Here is a 22,698-nt window from a genome sequence, read left to right on the forward strand (position 1 = left end):
TCTCTGCGAGCAGTGATTAACATCAGTGGTGCTGCCTTAAAGAGAACAATTTAAAAACAGGTACAATAATCTGCCAGAATTTTTTTTATTATTTGTGCTTGTCACCAAAAAAAATAAATAATAATAATTTTCCACAACTTCATTTATGATGAAGGTCTTTAGACTGATGATCCCAAATACTCACAGCAGAGCTCGCTCTGAGTCTGCTGGAGGCTTCTTCCTGTCGCCAAAGTGCTTGCTGTGGGTTGGCTGATTGTTGTTGTTTCTCTGTGTTATTTAGACTAATGCTAACCCGGCAGCCGTGTTAGCGTGCCAGGCTGACTCCAACAGTTTAAATTTGAACCAGTTTGACCTCATTGTGGTCAAAAACTCTGAAGTGTTTCAGATCAGTTTTGTGTTTGAGCAACTTCAGCCTCTTTGACCCTGAGCCTTTTAGCTGCCACCATCTTGGTTTTTGGGTGGAGTCTCAGAGCCCACCTACATCGTCAGCAGGAATGCTGTGTACTATTTTATTTGACATAACTTTATTGTTCAATTTGGTTTCTGCAGACTAAAGCCAAACACGAGGTTTGGAGTTTGAGATGTTTTTATCAGGAAATCTTTTAGAGCTTTGATTTCATTGTTTCACGTTGTGAGTGAGCTCTGAAATGTTTTATTGTTCAAAGAGCAACTTTAGTTTAAATCTCTGTGCTGCAGACTGACCAAATCTCACCAGATCGCAGGTTTAGATTTGTTCACACTGGTTCAGGTGAGTCAGGTTTAAATGTAACTGCATCCATCCTCTTATCCTTGTCAGTGTCATGGTGGGGGTGGAGCCTACCCCAGCTACCACAGAGCAGGAGGCGGGGCACACCCTGGACAGGTCGCTAACACAGAGAGACAGACAACCATTCACACCTGTGGGCAATTTAGATTCACCAGGCCCGGCCAGGTGGGTGAATCGAACTCAGGACCTTCTTTAAATTGAATCAGCATCATTTTGCTGTCAGTTCAGACATCGCTGCTGGAAAACTGAACCTCATCAACGCCTGACGCTGCTCAGAGGACGCAGACAGGAAGTGCTCAGAACCTCCACACACGTCCCATCACTGACTCTGTAACAGAAACCGTGTGAACAGTGTTGGAGTTTCACGCCGGCTGCCTGTGGATGCGAACCTCAGCCTGAGTTCTCCACCTGCTGGTCGGACAGCGGTACTGCACAACAAACACCTCCACTCAAACCAAAGCCACACCCAGAGGTTGCTGACCAGGTTCACCTGTGCAGTTGACCTCGTGGGGGCTGAGAGCTGAACTCAAAGTGAGACAAACATCCAGATGTTTCTGTAACAAGATCCAGGTTTATTATCATTATTATTATTATTTTACACAGAGAATTAAAAACTTAAAGGTCTGATCAATGTCCACTTCCTTTTGTACAGCACCAACACCTCAGCCTGTGAGGCAACTCGCCGGTTAGCTCACCTGTTCAGACACCTGCTGCTGCAGTTCAAACTGGTTCTCACATCACAGAGGAAAAATGACAAACTTTTTTTTTTTTAAACACTGAAAATATCACATTTTATTTTTAAACCATTGGCCATCATCAGCTGCTTATTCCCCACCTCCGTGACCCTTACGTGAGGCTCCGACCACCACGGCCATGTCACACAGCGGTCTTTAAACCTTTAATACTCTGAGACCCGGTGAAGATGCATTGAGTCTCTGGATGTTTTTAAATTGCTGAAATGTTTCTAACCTGCTGACAGAACACCTGACCTTTGACCTCTGAGTGACAGTCAGCTGTGACAGTAAAATAAACCCTTCAGAGTGGAGCTGAGCCTCTGACTCTGGTCTCTGTCCCTCCTGAAGTTCACTGGTTTCCGATCATTCCCACTCTCGGAGCATCACTGGGCAACACGGACCTGTGACTCAGCCTGCTGCCGAGTCTGACTACTAAAGGAGCAGCCGCCCGTTTGCGGCCGAGCGTGCTGACCTCTGGGGTTGGTCAAAGTGTGGCGGTAAAAACAGACAGACTGCAGATTTCAGATTTTTAATATGAAAGCATGAATAAGTTTCCTCTGGCAGCTCCTGATGGAGCTGACGCTGAAACCAGTGAACTCTGAGGAGGAACAGAGGAGGCAGACTCACACCACGTTTGCTTCCCGTCTTTTATTTGGTCTTCTTATCGGCGGCGAGCGTGTCGTGCAGTTTAGAAACGCTCTTCTCAAACTGGTCCATCACCAGCGTCCCGTGTTCGTCGAAGAACACCGACACCGACTTGGTGAAGTCCGCCTCCCTCGACTTCTTGGACTTCCCGTCGGTGAAGGACACTCGGAGCGTGTACTGGTCGTCAAACCTGGAAAACACACACGCAAACTGATCCACTCAGAGTCCATCGCAGATACGGAAACGTGCAGACTGCTGGGGGTTGCTGGTTTGATTCCCATACTCACTGACCGTTTGAGGGAGGAGGAGAGCTGCCAGATGTGGTCTGGATCCATCCCAGCTGGATCCTTCTGCATGGCCACCAGGAAGATGTTCTTCTCTTTGTAGGAGGTGTACAGCGTGAGGATGCCCATCATGATGAAGTACGTGAGGAAGAGGAGTTAGGGAAGGCCAACACGCCCACCATCATCATCATCATCATTTTTACTGATTCTCCTTCATCTTTCATTTCTGAATTCTTAATCTTATTTTAAACATTTTTTCCCCCACATGTTTAACATATGATGCACTTTGAGTTCCCCATCTTATTTTTTAAAAACACAGGTGAGATGTTTCCAGGTGAGTCGGCTGAAGGATATGAGATGACGCAGCAGGCGAGGACGGGTCTGGACTCGGGGAAGGGGTGCAGGTAGTCCCAGACCAGAGCCAGCATGGCGAACAGACAGGACACGGTGCAGATCAGCAGGCGCCCGTCGACCAGCTGGAAGTTCTCCAAGTAACCGTACTTCTCCAGCAGCACCTGCAGAGGGAGCAGAGGTAACAGATAGGTCACATTGATATGAAGTTTAGCCAAAGAAGATGAACAGCAGCTTTCCTTCACATGCGTTCATGACTCATCACGATGAGTGAAAAATCCCAGCTGACAGTGAAGCCCTCACATGCACGCATCTGAGTGAACCTGCAGACGTTTTCTGTTTTACTTCAGTTTTCAGTGGAACTTCTGTGGAACCAGCTTCCAGTTTGGATTCAGGAGACAGACACTATCTCTACTTTCAAGATTAGGCTTCAAACTTTCCTTTTTGCTAAAGCATATATTTAGGGCTGGACCAGGTGACCCTGAATCCTCCCTTAGTTATGCTGCAATAGACGCAGGCTGCCGGGGATTCCCATGATGCAATGAATTTTTCCTTTCCAGTCACCTTTCTCACTCACTATGTGTTAATAGACCTCTCTGCATCGAATCATATCTGTTATTAATCTCTGTCTCTCTTCCACAGCATGTCTTTATCCTGTTTTCCTTCTCTCACCCCAACCGGTCGCAGCAGATGGCCCCGCCCCTCCCTGAGCCTGGTTCTGCCGGAGGTTTCTTCCTGTTAAAAGGGAGTTTTTCCTTCCCACTGTCGCCAAAGTGCTTGCTCATAGGGGGTCATATGATTGTTGGGTTTTTCTCTGTATCTGTTATTGTGCGATCTACTGTACAATATAAAGCGCCTTGAGGCGACTTTTGTTGTGATTTGGCGCTATAAAATTGAATTGAATTGAATTGAATTTTACTTAAAACATCTTGCTCTAAACCAGATTCATTCATGTCTCTGAAACGTGGACGTAAACTGCTGGAACGTTTCAATAAGAACAAGTAACACATGCGGTTTATGTTTGAATGGAAGCTGGGATCTTAAAAAAAGCTTCTTTCTTTATATTTGCTGTTAAAATGTGGATAAAAATAATCCATTAAACCTTCTTCGCAGCGTCATCGAGAGAGTTCTTCACCGCCGCTCCGTCCCATTTATCGATCTTCACTGGCTTCTCATCGATCCTCCACTGAAACACAAACACAGCAGTTTAATCGACAGTTTCCATCTGAAGATCAGGTTAACATAAACACGGAGGCGGCGACTGCAACTCTTCTCAGGGAGCGTTCATGTTGAGGGCGGAGACATCGTCTTCCTGTCATCATATGATGGAAGTTAAAGAAATCTGAGCCTTATAATGAGTTTCTAAAAAATGGGCTTAAAGACTAGTTGCCTGTTAAAAATTTGGAGGGCACGAGAACACCTAGAGAGGTTATGGAGGCTCGTCGCTGTCCAAAAACTGAAAGAAAACAAAGACCAGGGCACCATCAAACACACAGACCATCAGACCTGAAACTAGATAGATGCTCTTACAGTGAAGGGCGCTTGATCGCAGGTCAGTTGGTGACTTCCTGCTTTATGCCCCCCACTGTTTCTGATACCAGCAGTTTAAAAGCCACGTTTACTTTAATGCAGCAGGAAGTGAGCCAGAAACGCGCTCCAGGAATTACTACCCACCCCGGTGCAGATGTTTTACCTGTTTCATGTGTGGAACTTAAAGCTTCATTCTGAAGCACACCTCCTGACCTGTTACTGTGCTCGTGCACTCCCACATCACCTGTTTAACAGACGGGTAGGTTTAGTTTAACTGTCTGTTTCCGGTTTGGTGCAGCTGTTTAACAGCTGGAAGCAGGAAATAGAACAAACCGCTGAACTTTGACCTCTAATAACGGTTTATTTCCCACGCCAAGGTTAAACTCGGCTCTGAGCTTCATCCTCAACTTTGTTTTTATTTTGTTTTCATTCTGACTTTATCCACTTTAGCTCGTTAGCATTAGCTTAGCCTGCTAGCGGTGGCTCACACAGACACACACCGAGCCGCACAGCAGCTGCAGCGGGGACACAAACCTCCGAGCTCCGGGACACAGACCCTCCCCGCAGCGGTTCTTCCCGCTCAGGAGAATCAGTTCACGCTTATACTCACTTTCTCCAGCAGCCCGCTCTTTCTGTTCCCCGCAGCTGCAGCCGCCATCTTCTCTTCCGCTACAAACACGGCTCTGTGACCTGGATGCAGCTGATTGGCTGTCCACCGAAATCAGAGCGCTCGACGCGCATGTCGTCACCACGTCTGCAAGCGTGGCCGAGGCAGCTGCGGCGTGCGCGCTCATGTGGAAAATACAAACGACTCAAAAATGAAATGGAAAAAAAGGTACGAGGTTGAGTTTTTAGCGAACAACCAGGAGGCCTGTTGTGGCCATTTTTTGAAGGTTTATAAATCGCAATTTGTATTCATTTTTGTTTTTTCTTTAAAGTTGTAAGAATATGCTGACCTAGTTTTGTTATGTAAATTCGTAATTAATTTTATTTTGGGGAAAGTTTTTGGAAAGTGATTGGTTTATTAGCTTATGGACCCGCCCATTAATCAAGGGATTAAGAGCACCCTGGAGGGGTGTGATAAAGAGGTTGTTTTTTTTTTTTTGTTTGCCAAATGTCAGATGGGAGGACGGGAGGGTTTAAAAATGATTTTTTGACCACTTTTGAAGTTATTAAAGCAAATTAAGTTAACTTTCGTTTAATTTTAAGTTGTAAGAAGTTATTTGGTTGAGTTTTGTTTATAATTTTCCACGAAATAAACGCCATATAATTTTTAAACAATGGAGTCAGAAGTGCGTTCCAAAACAAACCTCCCGTTGCCACCCACGGCCTTTTCTTGGACTTTTTTGGTGTTTGGACCATAAAAGGCAGTGACAAGGCCTTTATTTAGAAAATCTGACACCTTAAAGCATGCTTAAAGCATGCATGTTGTGTATATAGTGTATTATCTTACTTATTTTAAATTTGTTTGTATTTTATTTGTATCTTTTTGTATTTCCGTCTGATATCTGTACCTGAGCTGAGGTAACACAAGAATTTCCCTGCCGTGGGATCAATAAAGTCTTATCTTATCTTATCTCTTATAACTTACTCAAGGCCTCTATTTTGAAAATCTCAAAGTATTTTTTTTTGTCAAAAACCACATGTGCAGATCATACTCAGGAAGTGTACATTGCAGTGCTCCCACAGCCCTCAGTGTTACACTAAAACAGATAAAAGTACACACAACAGAGTCCAACACAATCCAAGAGTTTGTGTGCGGTGTGTGGGGGGTCAGAGGTGGATGCAGGTCTGGAGTTGGTGTATGTGAGAGTTCAGCATCAAAGTTTGTTTGTATTGTGTTCAGGAAGTGGGGACAGTAGGAGGAAGTTTGACTTTAAGCATCAGTTTGCTAAGACCACACAAAGGCAAATGTGTCCGACAGTCAAAGGTATAAGAATATGGAATTCTCTCGAAGATAATCTCAAGAGTTGTACAAACATGCACCGTTTTAAAATGTGTTACATATTTAAAAGGATAAATCAATATGAAGAACATGAAAGTAATTTGGGATAAATGTGGAAGAAAAATTTTTCATTGCCATTTAATGCTGTATATTGCTGATTATATTGATTTGTTGTTTAGTTTTGCATTGTTACATAAAGATACATGTTAGAGGGTTTTTTGGGGGGTATTGGCGCCCTCTTGTAAGAGTATTTGGATTGCAGATAAGGGGCAGGTGCTAACAAGAATTTATTCTTCTTCCTGCTCCTTTTCACCCATGGGTGCAGAGTTATATTAATGGGAAGGAGGTTTTGTATGTAGGAAAAGAAACACTGTTGAACCATGTGTGAAATAAATAAAGAAATGAAATCCTGACAGCCATCCTGATGGATGAAGCCGTCTCTCAGTCTGCCAGTTCTGGCCCGGAGGCTCTTCAGTCTCCTTCCTGATGGCAGCAAACTGAAGAAGCTGTTGGACGGATGGGTGGAGTCACCTGTGATGCAGAGAGCTTTCCAGATTAGGCGGGTGCAGCAGATGTCCTGGAGGGAGGAAAGAGAAGTTTCCACGATCGTCTCCACTGCTCTCACTACCTGTTGTAACTTTTTCAGCAGGACCCAGCAGCCACACCACACAGTGATGCAGCTGCTGAGGATGCTCTCCACGGTGCCTCTGTAGAAGGTGCTCATAATGGGGGTTGAGGCTCTCGCTCTCCTCAGTTTGTGGAGGAAGTAGAGTCGCTGTTGGGCTTTGCTGACCAGTGATGCTGTGTTTTCTCACCAGGAGAGATCTTCTGAGATGTGCACACCCAGGAACTTGGTGCTGCTTACCCTCTCCACAGCAGCACCGTTGATGGTTAGTGGGGTGTGCAGGGTGTGAGTTCTCCTGAAGTCTATGATAATCTTCTTAGTCTTCTCCACAGTCAGGGACAGGTTGTTGTTGCTGCACCACTCGGCCAGATGGTTAACTTCACTCCTGTCGTAGGGGAGCCCCCATATTCAGTGTTCTTGTGCTGAAGGTGAAGCTAAGAGAAACATTAGCACTGTTTTAACGGCACCGTCTTCCAGCTGCTCCCAAATGCAGCAATTCATTTACTCAAACTCATAACAGAAAGAAAGAACAGCAGCAGCCGATGTTCAGAAAAAAACAAAAGCATTTTATTTAAATAAAAAACCACAATGGAAGGGAAATAAAGAGAAACTGGCTTCTATTTTCTACTATAACCATGTTTATCTGTCTTACACACTCAACAAAATTCAGCACAGAGTAAGTTAAAAATCAAAATGTCTCTTCCAGCAAACATTAAAAACAATCTCAGATGTAAAATTAAGTCTTTTGTGTGATTTGGCGCATCTCTAATAAATAAATTAATAATAAAGTAGCTATATTAATACTAAAACAAACAAGGAGGTAAAACATTCCCTCCAAACAAAACGTATACATCTAAAGGCGCAAATCAGTCCGTGCATGATTACATTGCTCTGTCCATCAAAAAGTTTGCACCTGCATATCATCTATTGTCGGACTGACGATTGTCGGCTGGAAAACTTTTACATATGCATAAGCACGTTTGCTGGTTGAATTGAACGGTGCTGTCAGGATTGTCATTGTTAAGATCTGAGATATTTCTGAGCACCGTGTTGGATTTTTTAAAATTAACTTGGGGCTTTTATTTTTGAAAATGTTCATTAACACATGTTGGTAACGTCCAATAAGTAACTGGAGGGCTTTATTTTGAAAAAAAGAACTTTTGCAAACCACATCTCACACTGATACTTCCTGTCCCACAGGGGGCGCTGTGGAGCTCAGCCAGAATGAAACACTGTTTTGAATGATGTTCTATTGTTACAGGCTTCGCTGGTTTCTATTTCAGTAAACACCTCTCTGTGAATATCAGACTTCACAGCAGCTGCTTTACGGCATCCTTCATTGTGATTTGGGGAATGAAACGTGGAGTAGCAGAGTTTGTAGCATCACCTTCAACCTGCTGATGTTTTTGCTGGAGTTATTGTTTGCAGTCGATGGAGGACGTCCTGCTGCACTTTCTGCTTCTTGCCAATCAACGGCGAGCTGCAGGACGCCCAGGTGAGCGTCTCAGGTGAGCCCTGGGCTTCAGATCACTGAGTGAAGAGAAGACAGGACACGAGCCAGCGTTTCAACTCTTTTACTTTTTCTTTCAGCAGCCGCTCATACAAAACTAGTCAGTTACAAAGGATCAACATCATCTGCTCATTTGGCACTCAGCGTGACCCCTGACCCCATCCACCCACCAAAGAATACAAAACAGAAACGTGCACATCTTTGATGGAGTTTAAAAAAACATAAAAGCCCTTCAGCTCTATCGAGACTTCAAATTAAATTTTAACAGCTGATGATGATGATGAAGGCCAGGAATCAGCGAGGACGGAGGAATGTAAAAAAAAAAAAAAAAAGAAAGAAAAAAGAAAAAAAAAGACGAAACAGCAGGAATGTTATTATTATCTAAACCAATCACCTAAAGCTCCAACGCCTGCAGTCCCTCCACTGTCCAGCAGAGGCAGCAGACTCCCGTGTTAAAATGAACACGACTGCAGCCTGATACACACTGTTTGGTCTCTGTGGATCATTTCCCTTCATGACACCTGCTTTTAAAGCTCACCTGGTTTGGATTCGATTCACTTTTATTTATTTAGCACCAAATCACAACAACAGCCGTCTCAAGTCACTTTATATTGTAAGCTAAAGTAATAATACAATTATTAGGGGCGTGGCCTCAGGTAACTCCAGTCCCTGAACTGGACCTGGGTTTGTGCTGCTGGCAGATATGACAGGGAGAGAGAGACCACAGGTAGCCCCGCCCTAACCCCTAACCTGCTTCCTGTGACTCTGACGGGACCATCATCTCCAAAATGATGATCAGCCAATCAGGAAAGTGTTAGTGAGCTCAGAGAGCAGGTGAGTGAGCAGGTGAGCATGAGTGTCTCAGACTTTTGAGTTGCTGGACATCAGAGAGAATGCAGGTTTAAGGAGCTACACCTTTATTTTACATCCAGCCTGTGAGCTGCAGTCTGGTTCTAACTCCACCCAACCTCATTGTGTCTTTACAGGTGTTCAGGTAGAACAGGTCTCCCCCTTCTGGCAGACAGAGTAACTACACCAACACCTTCCATGTTTGTGGACGCGTCCTCAGTTTGTCCCCGCCCTCACATCTTCTTTAGTGTTTATCATACATACGACCCCCGGAGTGAATCATGACATTACTGAGGTTCAGTGTGAGTACGGCTTTTCTAACAGCGACCCGTCGGCGCTCAGCATCGTTCAGACTACCTCTGATCTGAGCGCAGTGTGAACACAGCGTGGCGCTGCACTCAGGCGAACCACTAACATAGCTGAGCACGGAGAAAAAAACGTGTTGGTTGAGGAACCAGACATCTGGACGGCCTGCAGGAGCTACAGCATCACCGATTCATCACCGACAACCTGCAAACAGAAGCCGTGCGGCTCCTTTGTAACTCTGAAGCAGAGTGTGAAGGTGAGCTCAGACCAAGCACGTGCACACCCAACTTCAGTCTCAGCTTCAGGCTCGGGCTGAGGCTCCTGCAGGGGGCGTGGCAGCGAGCTGCAGTTTCTGACAGCTTAAACACTGTTTCAGCCTGAACGCTTCGTGTGGACTTCTGCTGCACTGACAGAGCAATCAAAACCATTAAAAACATCCAGATTTGGAACCTACCTCACGCACTTCCTGTAACTCTGACAGTATTCACAGCATGAAGGTGGTTTCTGCATAAAATATGTTTACATTGCAGACAGAAAACAGCTGACTGTGAGGGGTGAAGGGTCAGGGTGAATTTTGTCCCCGAAAGCTTGAACTCACTCACTGATTGGTTCAGCTTGACCCAATAGTGGAAGTTTGTCTGAAACAGAAGAACTCTCGTCTCTGCATAGAGATAGGGCTCTAACCTCACTGCTGATTGGCTGTCGGCTCTACAGCCACCTGCCTCACCTGCTTCCTGTGGACCACAGGTAAAGTTCTAACTCTGTCTCCAGCGTGATTTTTATTAATGAATAATTATTAAAAGTACCACAGTCAGAGCTCTGTGACCACAGTAACTTCACATTTGGTCTGAGCACACCAGCATCTGACATCACAGGCCAATAAAGCTCGTCCAATCACACGGCTCCTCGCTCCTTGAGAGTGACCAGGTGAGTCTCCTGATCCGAATTCAGGTAGAAATCCTTCCTGACCAATCGGGTTCTAAAGACTGCAGTCCCCACGAGCCTCGGCGGGTCCAACTGGAAGACTGGAAGACCAGGATGACACCAGCAGCTATACTAGAGAAAGTTTATGTCCCATGATTCTCAGCTGCTGGGAGAAGTCTGACTCAACACCTCCTTATATTTAGAGCGGGTTCTGGTTTCTCCTGCAGTCCCAACACATGCAGGTCGGCTGGACTTTGATTAACCCGTGGAAAGTTCTCATGAGGATAACCCAGGGGCAACTTCCACCTGCCCGGGGCAAAGATGTGCTGCTGACCCCCTCTGGCCGACAGAAACCTGCATCACAGCGACCGTCAGTGCTCCAGGTTTCTGCAGGTTTCTGTCCACGTCTGAGGGTAATACCAGGTCCATGTCACACTCTCAGGGGTGGAGGGTTACCTGCACACCCAGAGGGACCGTCAGGTAGGAAGCGATGTTTGAATCATTTCAGATATGAATGAAGAGACGCGTGTCACACTCTGAGATACCAAAATACATACGAATCATGATTTTGGACTTTTGGAAAGTTCTGACAGTCAGGAGTTCCCCTCTACAGCCCAGAGTTTTAGAGCCAATAAAAATTCACTTTTAACCATTTTGGTCAAACTGGGCTTCATAAACTGTCACAAATACAAAGACAGATTTCTGTCCAACAGCAGCTCAGGCCAACACTCGCACTAACAGCAAAGGAAAAGTCCTTTATCTCATTTCTTTCCATAAAGTTCCTTTTAGATTTTTCTCGGCCTCTCGGAGATCACTGTGAGGCGGGTGAGATTTAAATGAACTATATTAACAGACATCATCATCATCATCATCATCGCATGGAGCGCACCGGACCTAACCGACAGAGTCGTGTTCGGCCCGGCAGCGTGCAGCCTGCCTTCATCTGAACCTTTACAACAGTTCATTTTCAGATGATGCGCAGGCCGCTGTGTTTGGAACGCAGCGCACAAATACGGATAAAACACTGCTGTCGCCTTCAGTGGCGTCAGGATGCGAGGCAATGTTCAGCTCAGACATCGTGACCTTCAGGGCCTGACATCCACCCTGGATCTATAACAGGAAGCTCAACGTAAACACTCTTTGCTCCGGGCCACGTGATTATGGTTGAATCCGTGAAAGGTTTCTTTGTTCCAGCCGCAGAGAAACGACTCGGTCATGCGATCTGTAAAGAAGCTCTGATTAAGCCTCTGAGTTCAAAAACTTCCAGGACGTTTCCTGTGGTGATGACTGTCGGGCCGTTCTGCAGCTGAAGGCTGAGTTCAGTTTTTGGTGATCTGCTGGTGTTTGGAAGAAACGTCTCCAGGTTACAAACCCGTTTGTCAGACGAGTGAAAACATTCGTACGTTCGTTAAACCTTCGCCTTCGCCTTTCGTGTCTTTGCATATATGAGCTCCTTCCCATCTGTCTAGTGCTTCTTGTTGATTCGTCTGGACCTCCTCAGGCCACGCCTCCTGCGGCTCTGACTAGACATCCAGGACCGCAGGAAATACTTGTCGGGGCTCCTTCTACGGTTCTGGTTCTCGCGGTCAAACTGCCTCTGCAGCTTCAGGGCGAGCGCTCGATCCTGCCGCTCCTGCTGAATCTGGCAGATGTACCGTTCGTCCAGCGCCTCCTGGCTGACGGGTCGGCTCCTCTTCAGATCCAAATCGCGGCTCGAGTCCAGGTGTTTGGTCTTCTGCTTCCTCTTCTTGCCCCTCCGTGAGGTAGTCTGGTTGTGGATGCTACTGTCGGACTCCTTCCTGGGACTCGGAGAGTCCTTTGGCACTAACTTACAGGACTGCAACCCGGAGTTCTTGGTGTAGGGTGAGAACGACTGTTTCCGACTGAACAGCGCCCCCGTGCTGCAGGACTCAGGAGTGCCGGCCGGCGGCTCAAAGCCTCCTCTGAAGGCTGCCTCGCTGCTGTAGCGGATCGCGGGGACGCGGATCTTCACCGACTGCTTCTGGAAGTTGTCCGTGTCGCCGGCCGGAGAGTCGAACAGCAGCCTCCTCTTGTTTGCTGATGTCACTGCGTCTCCTGCCGGGGACTGGCGCATCTTTGCACCCCCGCCACCCCCGCCGAGCTTGTTGTGGTTTACCTCGGAGACGGGGCTCGTCAGCGTGGCCTTGGAGTTCACCTTGAGGCTCTGGCGGTCCAGCTCGATCTGCCTCCACTTCTGCAGGACAGCAGGGCTGGCCTCGTAGCTGGTGGCCTTCTGCAGGCCGCGGGTCAGGTTCCTGGGCGTGGACTTCACGATGGTGGGCTCCATCAGGCGGCCGTCCGGGAGGCGCTTGGGTGGCGTGCATGGCGAGCAGACGATGGGCTTGAAGTGGTTGAGCTCCTCGGAGATGCTGTCGTTGCTCTCGGGGCTGATGGAGCGCTCCGGGCGGGGGGGGGCATGCACAGGAGAGCCGAGGAAGATGATGTCAGCACAGCTCGCCAGGTGAGCCTCCGATCAGGAGCAGTGATGGGGGCGGAGATAGAGCGGCTATTCTCAGAGGAGAGGAGGATTCCTGCCGCATAGCTGTGGCTGATGCCAACCTGGCGGAGGACACAAGAACACAAGTCAGAAGACCTTTAAAAGCCAGCGACCACACAGGTGTTTAACACAGGTGAGATATAAGAATAAACGCCGTCACCAGGCCCGTCCTGTTTTATACACTTGTATGGATTTTGTCTGTAAAACTCGACACTTCCTTCTGATGGATGCTCAAACATACTCACAGCTGGACCTGTGAGTATGTTTGAGTAGAAGGAGACTCCTTTTAGAGTTGTGATGTTTCACCAGGTATTTGAGCTGTAGTGGGGTGGTATCCACACATGCAGACGTGTCAGGCAGACGAGGAGGCAGTGGTTTGTCACTCCAATGTCTGCCTGATGGTGAAAGCACACAATGAAAGTTCAGGATGCGGATCCCAAAGCACTCTATAGACCAGGGGTGGGCAACTCCAGGCCTCGAGGGCCAGTGTCCTGCAGGTTTTAGATACCACCCTGGGTCAACACACCTGAATCACATGATTAGTTCGTTACCAGACCTCTGGAGAACTTCAAGAAATGATGAGGAGGTCAATTAGCCATTTGAGTCAGCTGTGTTGAATCAAGGACACATCTAAAACCTGCAGGACACCGGCCCTCGAGGCCTGGAGTTGCCCACCCCTGCTATAGGCCTTTTTGCATTAGTACCTACTCAGATGGACTGGTTTTCCATTACAACCCTGTGCGCGCTTGACGAACACTACAACAAAGGTGGACGTCGAAGTGAATATATACCTACAGCTCGCTCTGTGGCTTTTCATCACACTCGGGGAACACGGCGTTGTTTTTGTAGCCATTTCCTTTGATGTAGCATCTCAAAAAATGGCGGTTTTGCTTTTCTTGAACGAGAAGCTCTCACAACTCATCGAGTGACGCTACTGACCAGCCAATTGGTGGCATGCAGTCTGATAAAGTCAGATTTTATTACCTGCTCGGATCACTTGGAACCCCGACCAGGTACTATGACCTAAAGGTAAACCCTGAAAACTGCTGTGGCTAATCGTGCCGACCCGAGTAGGTACTAATGGAAGAGGGGCTTAACGATCCTTCTCCCCACAGGCTGAACCTGGACAGCTCCTGAAGCATGCAGTAATCTGATTACACTCTCTAACACAGCCTGATAAAACACTATTTCTTCTAAAGTTCCCACAGATGGAGTCTTGATCACGTGACACAACTGTCTCACATACACGGTCCATCACGGCTGCCGGCTGGGTGACAACCTTCATCTTTCCTCCTCCGTCCTCCACAGGGTCAGTGCAGCTCCTGCTCCTCTGACAACTCCTAAAGAATAAACACAGAGGTCAGAGGTCACACCCCTGTAGTCTGTGGTACGTTCACTGTCTGTAAAAGATTAAGACAGGGTGGTTGTGCTCACCCAGCGGATGAGTTTTTGGTTTTCCTGATGAAGGCTGAGATGTTTCGGATCCTCCTGCTGATCGGCTCCTCATTCTCGGAGTCAGACAGGACGCCCTGAGGAGGGACAACAGCAATTTAACGACAGCTGCTGCAGGATGAAAACATTCAGCCTGTCATCACTCACCGGATCTTCATCACGACGGACTGACTCGTCTTTACAGTTCAGAGAGCTCTTCCTCTTCACCTCCTCTCTGTCGTCACACAGCAGCAGCTGAAACACGGAGGGGTTAAAGTTTATTTTGAGGGCTAAAACACAAAGATTCTCCTGTCTCCACGAGACGACGCAGCGTCTGCAAGGGTATATCGAGACTCACAGAGAAAAATTATAATGAGCTCAAATTAAAGCCAAAGCTCTCCCAGTTTGATATCGGCAGCCTGCAGAGCTGTACTTTTCTTCCTCAGCAATAAAACACTAAGCAGGCTCGGTCGACTGTGACAAGCTTAACCACTCACAGGTGATCACAGGTTTACCTGCAGCTCTCTGACTCACCTTGTGTTTCCCGCTCGGGCCTGAAGGAGCGTCGGCAGACTTCGGGATGAGCGCTGGAGAGACGAAGAACTCTAAAGAAACAGCCAAAGAGAAAACAGTCAAAGAGGCCACGCCCCTAATAATGCAAAGGCTTAATACAATTTAAACAGGTGACTTTGACTACTAAAATTCTTCTGTTCACTTCCTGTCTTCAAACTTTGTAATAACAAGCTCAGTGAACGTGCAGTAAACCTGTGAGCTCACAGCTGGGGCACAGTTTGCTCTACTCTTGGCTATCTGTGATGTCAGAGAGACATGACAGAAGCCCAGCATCAGACAAACAGGGATTATTGTGAACTGTGAATCACACAAAGCTGCTCAGATAGAGGCTAAAAGGAAAAATGCTAAAGGTGTCAGTATTGGGTCAATGAATAAAACATTAACCACAAGAGGTGGTGATCACCATCAGCACCTTCTGACTTCATCCAACAAACATGAAGCCAGTGAGTCTCACCCAAGCTTTCTTATGTAAGAACTGCTGTTCACAGTGGTCAAGTCAAAGAGTACTTACAGTATTTATGGTTCTCCTGCTGTGTCCTGCTCTAAGTACTAGTAATAACCCCCCTAGGCCAGGTCCAGCCAATCACTGCTAACCGAGTCCATGCAGTAATACCTCCAGTACTACTAGTACTGCAGTAACAAAACTCCTCCTCCAGCAGTACATGTCTGGACACATTCACCATTTGCAGACCTGAGCAGTGCAACATGACATGTGACCCTGCTGCCTATACCTGTGATTAGGTGAGGTCACTGTGAGCAGTCACGTGTCCTCCGAGGGCTGTTTCCATGGTTTTCTCATTGATTTGTGTCCACACGTTGACCTGTGATTGATCCTGCAGCTCCATACAAAACTCCATAAGGAAAGCGGGGATTTTTACGCCTGCAGCTCTCTCACTTCATAGATGTTTTTCACATAAAACGAACCTTTAACATTCTTAAAACCACCCGCTGCTCACGTTAAACTTTATAAAAGTTGATTTAATTTAAATTCCCGCTGTTTTCTGCCGTTAAACAAACACCCTGCAGTGGTGCTGATACAGCGAAATATGCATGGGAGTTTCCCCGAGAAGCTCACCGACCTCTCCGGCTGTCGCAATCCCTCCTGCCCGGCCTACTGCTGCTACTCTCGTGGTCGCTCCTCCCGCGGAGCCGCTCCTCGCTGCCGGAGTGTCTGCGGGCCAGGCAGAGCAGACAGGCAAGGTGTCCGCCGGTAGGGCTGCCACCGGGCTCCGCGCACGCCGTGCACTTCTTGGATTCGTACTCGGGTGGGCTGGACCCGGAGCGGCACCGAGCTGCGAGCCCGGCCCGAGACGTGCCGGCGGCCGTGGCGCTGGCCGGTCTCCCAGGCCGTTCGGCAGACCCTGCGGTCGCCATCTTCCCTGGTGAGTCTTCTCTCTCCGGTCCGCTCTCAAAACAAACCCCGCCCTGCCGCCGCCGAAACAGCGCGAGCGCAGCAGAATGGACGCGCGTGCAGCCCGCCAACCGGAGCCGCTGGATCACAGCGGCGCGAGCCTCCTCTGACGTCAGGTCTCGACTTCAAAATAAAACAAACTCGTTGCATTTTATTGTGAATTTTCAAATTTAGAAAATGGAAATAACTTGATGGTAGTCTGTAAAAAAAACATTTAAAATATGTAGCAAAATGTGCTTTGAAAATCAAAGCTGCTAAATATGTCTCTTTTTATTGGGGCTGAGTTTGTGATTGTTAGTGTGTGGTTAAACGGCATTATTTTCAATAAACATAAATTGCAAGACAAAAAACATTGCTACTTAGAAAGTAAACATTTACAAAATAAAGACGGAGGGATGAGAAGTAATAAAATTAAAAACAAGACGGCCAACATATTGTAATTTACCTGTTGTGAATTTATTTTCTAATGAAAGAGAGCATATCTTTGGCAATTTAGATTTTATTGCCTTAATATGACTCTAATTCTTCAACTCAAGAAATTATATTTATTAATCTGACAAAACTGCGAGATTAAAAAATAAGACGATAATATTCAGTTTTATTATGAAAGACTTTAGGTTCCGGTTAATGACTCGCGGCACCACAGCGCTGTACAAACCGGAAGACGTCATCAGTCTCATAGCTGTAGAAGAAGAGCGAGTCGTGGTAGAGGAGCGTGCAGAAGTTAGACAGGTGATGGTTTTGATAAAGTCTTTTGATAAATTAATAAACCGATGAAATGACCACGTAGAGACACGGCGGAGGGATTTGCTTCCCATTCAGAGATGTACTGCGGTTTGCTTTGACCGTGTCACTGAGGTCAGAGCGCTCAGTGCCCCCAAGCAGAAACTCTTGCTCGATTTTTTTTTAATTTTCTGCTGTGTGAGTTTATAATGTGTGAATTGAAGCAGCCGATTTGTCTGTGAGCAGCTCAGGTTTGTATCGTTTGGATTATGTTCAGAGAAATGTCCCAGGATCTCTGCTGAACTGAGGAAATCTAAAAACTGTGATATTCTAAGGCAGGCTCTGAATTCTCGGTTCAGGTCCTGTGAACATGAACATGCATGTACATGTGCTGTGACACTTAAGATAATGTGCTACTGGTTTCAGATAACCAGAGGATCTTTGCTCCTGACAGAAACCATCCACTGTGTAAGTCACAGCAGACACCTGTGTAACCATCCACCTGTCAGTCAAAGAGGCCACGCCCCTAGTCATGCAGTTTTTAAGACTGGATACATTTTAAACAAGTTACAAAACTAAACATTTGTGCAACTAACAGTCTGGATTGGTCTGGTGTCAGTCCCAGATGCGGGGCGGCCAGCCGTTGGTGGAGGTGGTCCGCCTGGGCCTGGTCTCCTACCAGGAGGCTCTGCGACTGCAGCAGGTCTACGTGAACCGGCACCGGTCCAGCCCTGCTCACGCTCTGCTGCTGTGTGAGCACCCACCAGTCTACACCACCGGGATCCGCCACAAACCCTACCCCGAGCCCCTGCTGGACCGACTGCGCCTGCTGGGGGCCAATGTGCACCGGGCAAACCGGGGAGGACTCATCACCTTCCACGGGCCGGGACAACTGGTCTGCTACCCAGTCCTGAACCTGTGCAGCTTCAAGAAGGTCTGAGCTGACGTGGGAGTGAGATTGGTGTGTTTTTATTGGAGCCGAACATGTTTTAATGTTTCCTGTGTTCTCTCAGAGCGTGCGGTGGTACGTCGATCAGCTGGAGCAGACCGTCATCGCACTGTGCAGCAGGTTCGCCATCCAAGCTACGACGTCCCCTCACACGGGAGTTTGGGTCGGAGACAATAAGATCTGCGCCATCGGTACGACTGCGCCACTCTGAGCCTGAATCACCAACCATGTGTTCACTGACTGTGTGACTGCTTTTTAAAACCAATAATTACCAATAATCAGACATGAGCAGCTGAGTCGTAGTCCTTTCTCTTAACCACAAGTGTGATTTATGGTTAAGTTATTGTGTCATTAGGAGAGCGGACCATACGTGTGACGGGAAAAAGATCGAGATAAGAATGAAACCACCACCGTGAAAAAACCTCAGTCTAAAAATTTTCAATTCAATTCAATTTTATTTATAAAGCGCCGTCTGCTGACCGGTTGGCGTCGCAGCAGACGGCCGACCACCAATCTCTGCAGGCGCTGTTCACCTGTTAAAGGCTGGCAGCGAGCGTGAGGTCTGAGGTCATGTGACTTAAAGGCCGCTGGCATAGACTGAACAGTTTTACTGGCTGTACTCAGGTGTGGTATAACAGTGGTCTGGCCCACGGAGGTAAAGAGGTGATCCATGCTCTTCATGTCTGTTGGTCAGGTGTGAGGTTGGTAACATGTTTCATTTATATAAAGACGTTCATGTCAGTGTGTGCGTGCTTCATTTAATCGCTGCCATGTTCAGCAAGACTCCAACCCAGCTGCTTGCTCTTCCTCGCTCTTCCTCACGTCCTGTGTAAGAATCGCCTGAATGACGGCTGTCGTGTTTTCAGGAATACACTGTGGCCGCTACATCACGTCTCACGGTCTGGCGCTGAACTGCTGCACTGACCTGTCGTGGTTCGACCACATCGTTCCGTGTGGGATCGAAGGGAAAGGCGTGACGTCGCTGAGCGCCGAGCTGCGGAGACACGCCAGCGTGGAGGAGGTCGTTCCTCACCTACTGCACGCCTTCACGCAGCAGTTCAACTGTCAGCTGACCGAGGCCGCGTAGGACAGCGGTGAGTCACTGACGCCTGTGACATCAGCAGGAACCTCAGCACTCACTAACCTGAGGGATAACTGAGCACAAACTTTCTGATAATGATTGATCTGCATGTGCTGAGGAGTTTTGGGCATCATCATCATCAGTGCCTGACCTGTAACTGACGGAGAGCATGTAGGCGGAGCTTCTCAGAGCTCTATTCTGGTCTTGGTGTTGATATTTTCAATATTAGGCTCACAGGGTGAAAGGGTAACACCCTGAAAACTCACTGCAGTGCCCTCAGTTTACACTGCAATAAAAAACTGAGTGAATGAAAAGTTTTCATTTATTAAATTTTCCTTCCAGTGAATCACAGAGCCCCTCTCCACTGAAACAAAGGTCTCAGACATCACTTTGAACTGGCCCTGTTAATGCAGCCCACACCTGTCCAGGTGTGCTGCTCTGGTCTGGATCAAAGCTCGGTTTGACTTCTTTTGGTCACATGATCTAACAGCTGTTTTTATAATGCTGAATGAAGGAGGTCTGTTCACATTCATCTGTGTTTATTTAATGAGTTCACACCTCATTTGCATATTCACACCTGAATACAGTAAAATGTCAGGCAGCTGTTACTCGCGGCGTCTCACTGATGGCCGAGGTGAGTATTTATAACAGGACAGGTCAGCTTTGCATGATTTACAGTTCAGAATAATCCTTAATCTGACAGTGGACGTCGGTTCAGCTTCTCTGTCTGAAACAAGCTGTTTTATCTCATCCCCCTTTAAGAAACGTTTCTTCTGATTGGCTGCTCCTCACAGAGGTTTAACCTCTACGTCTGTGAGAGTACAAAATCTGTGACAAACGTTTAGAGCAGCCAGAGCTTCACTGCACATTATTAGATCCAGAATTGAATTCAAAATCCTGCTCCTCACATGCAAGGTCTTAAATAATCAGGCCCCATCTTATCTTAATGACCTTGTAGTACCATATCACCCTATTAGAGCACTTCGCTCTCACACTGCAGGCCTACTTGTTGTTCCTAGAGTATTTCAAAGTAGAATGGGAGGCAGAGCCTTCAGTTTTCAGGCCCCTCTTCAGGCAATTTTCTTTGCTAAGCATAGACTATATGAATCTTGGAACAAACCTGGCCGTCTCTTAGCAAAATTGGCAAAAGGCAGAACAGATGCAAATGTTATATCATCACTGTTTGATAATAAACACGTTAAGCACTATAAAACAACGGATATCAACCGAATTATGAAGCAGTTCTATATAAACTTGTACTCATCAGAGTGTAGTAATACAGATGGGGAATTGTGGGAATTTCTAGATAAGGTGCCTGTTGTATCATTATCAGAAAATCACAGGGAAAGTTTAAATAACCCTGTGACAGAGGAGGAAGTGCGACTTGCTATTAACTCTCTTAAAGGAGGAAAAGCATCAGGGCCCGATGGTTTCTGCCCAGGATTTTATAAAAAACTAAGTCACCTTCTTGCAGGACCATTGACTGATATGTTTTTAGACTCTTTTAAGAACGGATATTTGCCCCCAACACTTAGACAGGCTAATATTTTGTTAATTCTAAACAAAAATAAATCACCAGATAGGTGTGAATCATACAGGCCGATCAGCCTCATCATTGTCGATGCTAAATTACTCTCCAAGCTCTTAGTAAGGAGGCTTGAGGGCATTCTCCCACTGCTTATAAACCCTGATCTAACAGGCTTTATCCAAAATCATTTCTCATCTACAAATATTAGACGACTATTAAATATTATACAGTACTCGAATCAGACAAATTATAAAACCTATGTTATATCCTTAGATGCCGAAAAGGCATTTGACAGAATCGAGTGGACATATTTATTTAATATATTAGAAAGATTTGGCTTAGGCGAGGGTTTTATTGAATGGATTAAAACTATTTGCAAACTTCCAGAAGCTTGTGTCATAACTAATGGTGTACAATCATCAGCATTTCCACTGCAAAGATTATATATGAGTTCAGCTCATTCTCTGGTTACAGAATTAATTTTGGGAAATCAGAGGTTTTTGCCGCTGGGTGACCAGATTAACCAGATATTTCTAATCCCTTTCAATGGTCCCCCAGTGGCTTTACATACCTTGGGCTAAACATTCCACCAGTTCTTAAAGACTTATGGTACTGAACTTATCACCAGTTACAATAAAAATTTAAAAAGATTTAGATAGATGGCAAAAATTGGCACTTTCTCTTATGGGGCGTGTGAGCTTAATTAAAATGAATATTCTCCTGCGTTTATTATATCCCCTACAAATGCTGCCTCTATGGATCACCCAGAAAGTTTCTTGTGATATGGAAAAAGTCTTTTCAAAATTTATCTGGCGTGGCAAGAAACCTAGATTAGGAATTAGAACTTTACAAATGCCTACAGATAGGGGAGGCTTAGGGTTTTTATATTTGGGCATGTCATAGCCATTTTTTATGGGAGTGTCTAAATTCTCATTCCCACCTAGACTCTTGGTCTACTTCACCTTCTTCCCTTTGGAGCTTTGTTGTCTGTGACAAAAAACAATTACAAATGGAAATTAAGAATAACCCAATTATTTATAATACAATAAGGGTTTGGAGGGAAATGCGTAAAAGGTTGGGTAGAGAAGACTGCACTTCATTCTTGACTCCTTTACTGAGAAACAAAGACTTTGTTCCAGGAATGTCTCGCAGTATGTTCGATACATGGCATAAAAATGGATTAAGGGTAATTGGCGACTTGTTTCAAAACAACACACTGACGAACTTTGAGCAATTGCAGTGAAATTTTAATATTCCTAGAGACCATTTTTTGGCTTTGTCCAGGTTCGTAATCTTGTTCATTCCAAAATTCCACAGTCTTCAGAAATTGTTTTATAAGATGATATGGAGACATTTCTTATTAAGCGAAAAGACAGAACTCATTTTATCTCTGCCTTTTGTTTTTAGCAGCAACAAGTAACACTGAGTGCTATTCATAAATGGGAGAGAGATCTTAATATTCGATATACCGAAGAGGAGTGGAAAGGAGCCATTAACATAGCTAGATCCACTTTTACTTGCAACCACTTGCGAAAAACCCAATACGAAATCCTACACCGCCTATACATAGCTCCTAATGTTTTGCATAAGATCACACCTCATATTTCCCCCCTCTGTAGTAAATGTCAAAAAGAAACTGGCACTTTTTTTCATTACTTTTGGGAATGCACACTAATCAAAAGATTAGAAAAGACCTACCCTCAAAATTACTCGCAGTGCAAACTTCCAGAAGCTATCTCTACTTTTAAGATTAGGCTTCAAACTTTCCTTTTTGCTAAAGCATATAGTTAGGGCTGGACCAGGTGACCCTGAATCCTCCCTTAGTCATGCTGCAATAGGTGTAGACTGCTGGGGGATTCCCATGATGCACTGGGTGTTTCTTCTTCACTCACTATGTGTTAATAGACCTCTCTGCATTGAATCATGCTTGTTATTAATCTCCGTCTCTCTTCCACAGCATGTCTTTATCCTGTCTTCCTTCTCTCACCCCAACCGCTCGCTAAGATGGCCCCACC

General features: G+C 46.2%; 3 protein-coding genes across 12 annotated transcripts; 1 reads left to right on the forward strand and 2 right to left on the reverse strand.

Annotated features, from left to right (window-relative positions):
* Positions 1-2,065: 2,065 nt before the first annotated feature.
* Positions 2,066-5,077, reverse strand: spcs2 (signal peptidase complex subunit 2). The gene is made up of 5 exons (XM_003457814.5): positions 4,921-5,077; positions 3,883-3,966; positions 2,784-2,944; positions 2,437-2,571; positions 2,066-2,335 (listed from the first exon to the last, which is right to left on the reverse strand). Exons 1-5 carry the CDS (start codon positions 4,966-4,968, stop codon positions 2,149-2,151), a joined length of 615 nt encoding a protein of 204 aa, XP_003457862.1. The 5' UTR covers positions 4,969-5,077; the 3' UTR covers positions 2,066-2,148.
* Positions 5,078-12,639: 7,562 nt separating this feature from the next.
* Positions 12,640-16,373, reverse strand: rnf169 (ring finger protein 169). Of its 2 annotated transcripts, none has more exons than XM_005462718.4 (6): positions 16,071-16,373; positions 14,953-15,023; positions 14,587-14,673; positions 14,422-14,516; positions 14,234-14,327; positions 12,640-13,049 (listed from the first exon to the last, which is right to left on the reverse strand). In XM_005462718.4, exons 1-6 carry the CDS (start codon positions 16,363-16,365, stop codon positions 12,777-12,779), a joined length of 915 nt encoding a protein of 304 aa, XP_005462775.2. In that variant the 5' UTR covers positions 16,366-16,373; the 3' UTR covers positions 12,640-12,776. The 2 variants fall into 2 exon arrangements, with proteins under 2 accessions (XP_005462775.2, XP_019223167.1); XM_019367622.2 differs by having other exon boundaries at positions 12,871-13,049; positions 14,194-14,327.
* lipt2 (lipoyl(octanoyl) transferase 2) lies at positions 16,249-22,698 on the forward strand. 9 transcript variants are annotated; one of them, XM_019367619.2, is made up of 6 exons: positions 17,015-17,134; positions 17,552-17,593; positions 17,724-18,059; positions 18,139-18,265; positions 18,941-19,168; positions 22,641-22,698. In XM_019367619.2, exons 1-5 carry the CDS (start codon positions 17,030-17,032, stop codon positions 19,159-19,161), a joined length of 831 nt encoding a protein of 276 aa, XP_019223164.1. In that variant the 5' UTR covers positions 17,015-17,029; the 3' UTR covers positions 19,162-19,168; positions 22,641-22,698. The 9 variants fall into 9 exon arrangements, with proteins under 9 accessions (XP_025754321.1, XP_025754323.1, XP_019223164.1 ...); XM_025898536.1 differs by lacking the exons at positions 17,015-17,134; positions 22,641-22,698 and adding an exon at positions 16,249-16,373 and having other exon boundaries at positions 17,745-18,059; positions 18,941-20,614; XM_019367618.2 differs by lacking the exon at positions 22,641-22,698 and having other exon boundaries at positions 18,941-20,614.

The sequence above is a fragment of the Oreochromis niloticus genome, linkage group LG14 (assembly GCF_001858045.2).
Source record: "Oreochromis niloticus isolate F11D_XX linkage group LG14, O_niloticus_UMD_NMBU, whole genome shotgun sequence".
Lineage (NCBI taxonomy): Eukaryota > Metazoa > Chordata > Actinopteri > Cichliformes > Cichlidae > Oreochromis > Oreochromis niloticus.

Excerpts from the sequence above, each read along its gene's own strand:
- lipt2 (XM_019367619.2), top strand. The coding sequence starts at position 17,030 with ATGACTCGCGGCACCACAGCGCTGTACAAACCGGAAGACGTCATCAGT. Across the intron at positions 17,135-17,551 it reads AGCGTGCAGAAGTTAGACAG|ATAACCAGAGGATCTTTGCT; the intron begins GTGATGGTTTTG and ends TACTGGTTTCAG. Across the intron at positions 18,060-18,138 it reads ACCTGTGCAGCTTCAAGAAG|AGCGTGCGGTGGTACGTCGA; the intron begins GTCTGAGCTGAC and ends GTGTTCTCTCAG.
- spcs2 (XM_003457814.5), bottom strand. The coding sequence starts at position 4,968 with ATGGCGGCTGCAGCTGCGGGGAACAGAAAGAGCGGGCTGCTGGAGAAA. Across the intron at positions 2,572-2,783 it reads CTCGCCTGCTGCGTCATCTC|GTACTTCATCATGATGGGCA; the intron begins ATATCCTTCAGC and ends CCTCTTCCTCAC. Across the intron at positions 2,336-2,436 it reads CTCTCCTCCTCCCTCAAACG|GTTTGACGACCAGTACACGC; the intron begins GTCAGTGAGTAT and ends TGTGTTTTCCAG.
- rnf169 (XM_005462718.4), bottom strand. The coding sequence starts at position 16,365 with ATGGCGACCGCAGGGTCTGCCGAACGGCCTGGGAGACCGGCCAGCGCC. Across the intron at positions 14,517-14,586 it reads TCCGTCGTGATGAAGATCCG|GGCGTCCTGTCTGACTCCGA; the intron begins GTGAGTGATGAC and ends GTCCCTCCTCAG. Across the intron at positions 14,328-14,421 it reads ACCAAAAACTCATCCGCTGG|GAGTTGTCAGAGGAGCAGGA; the intron begins GTGAGCACAACC and ends TTTATTCTTTAG.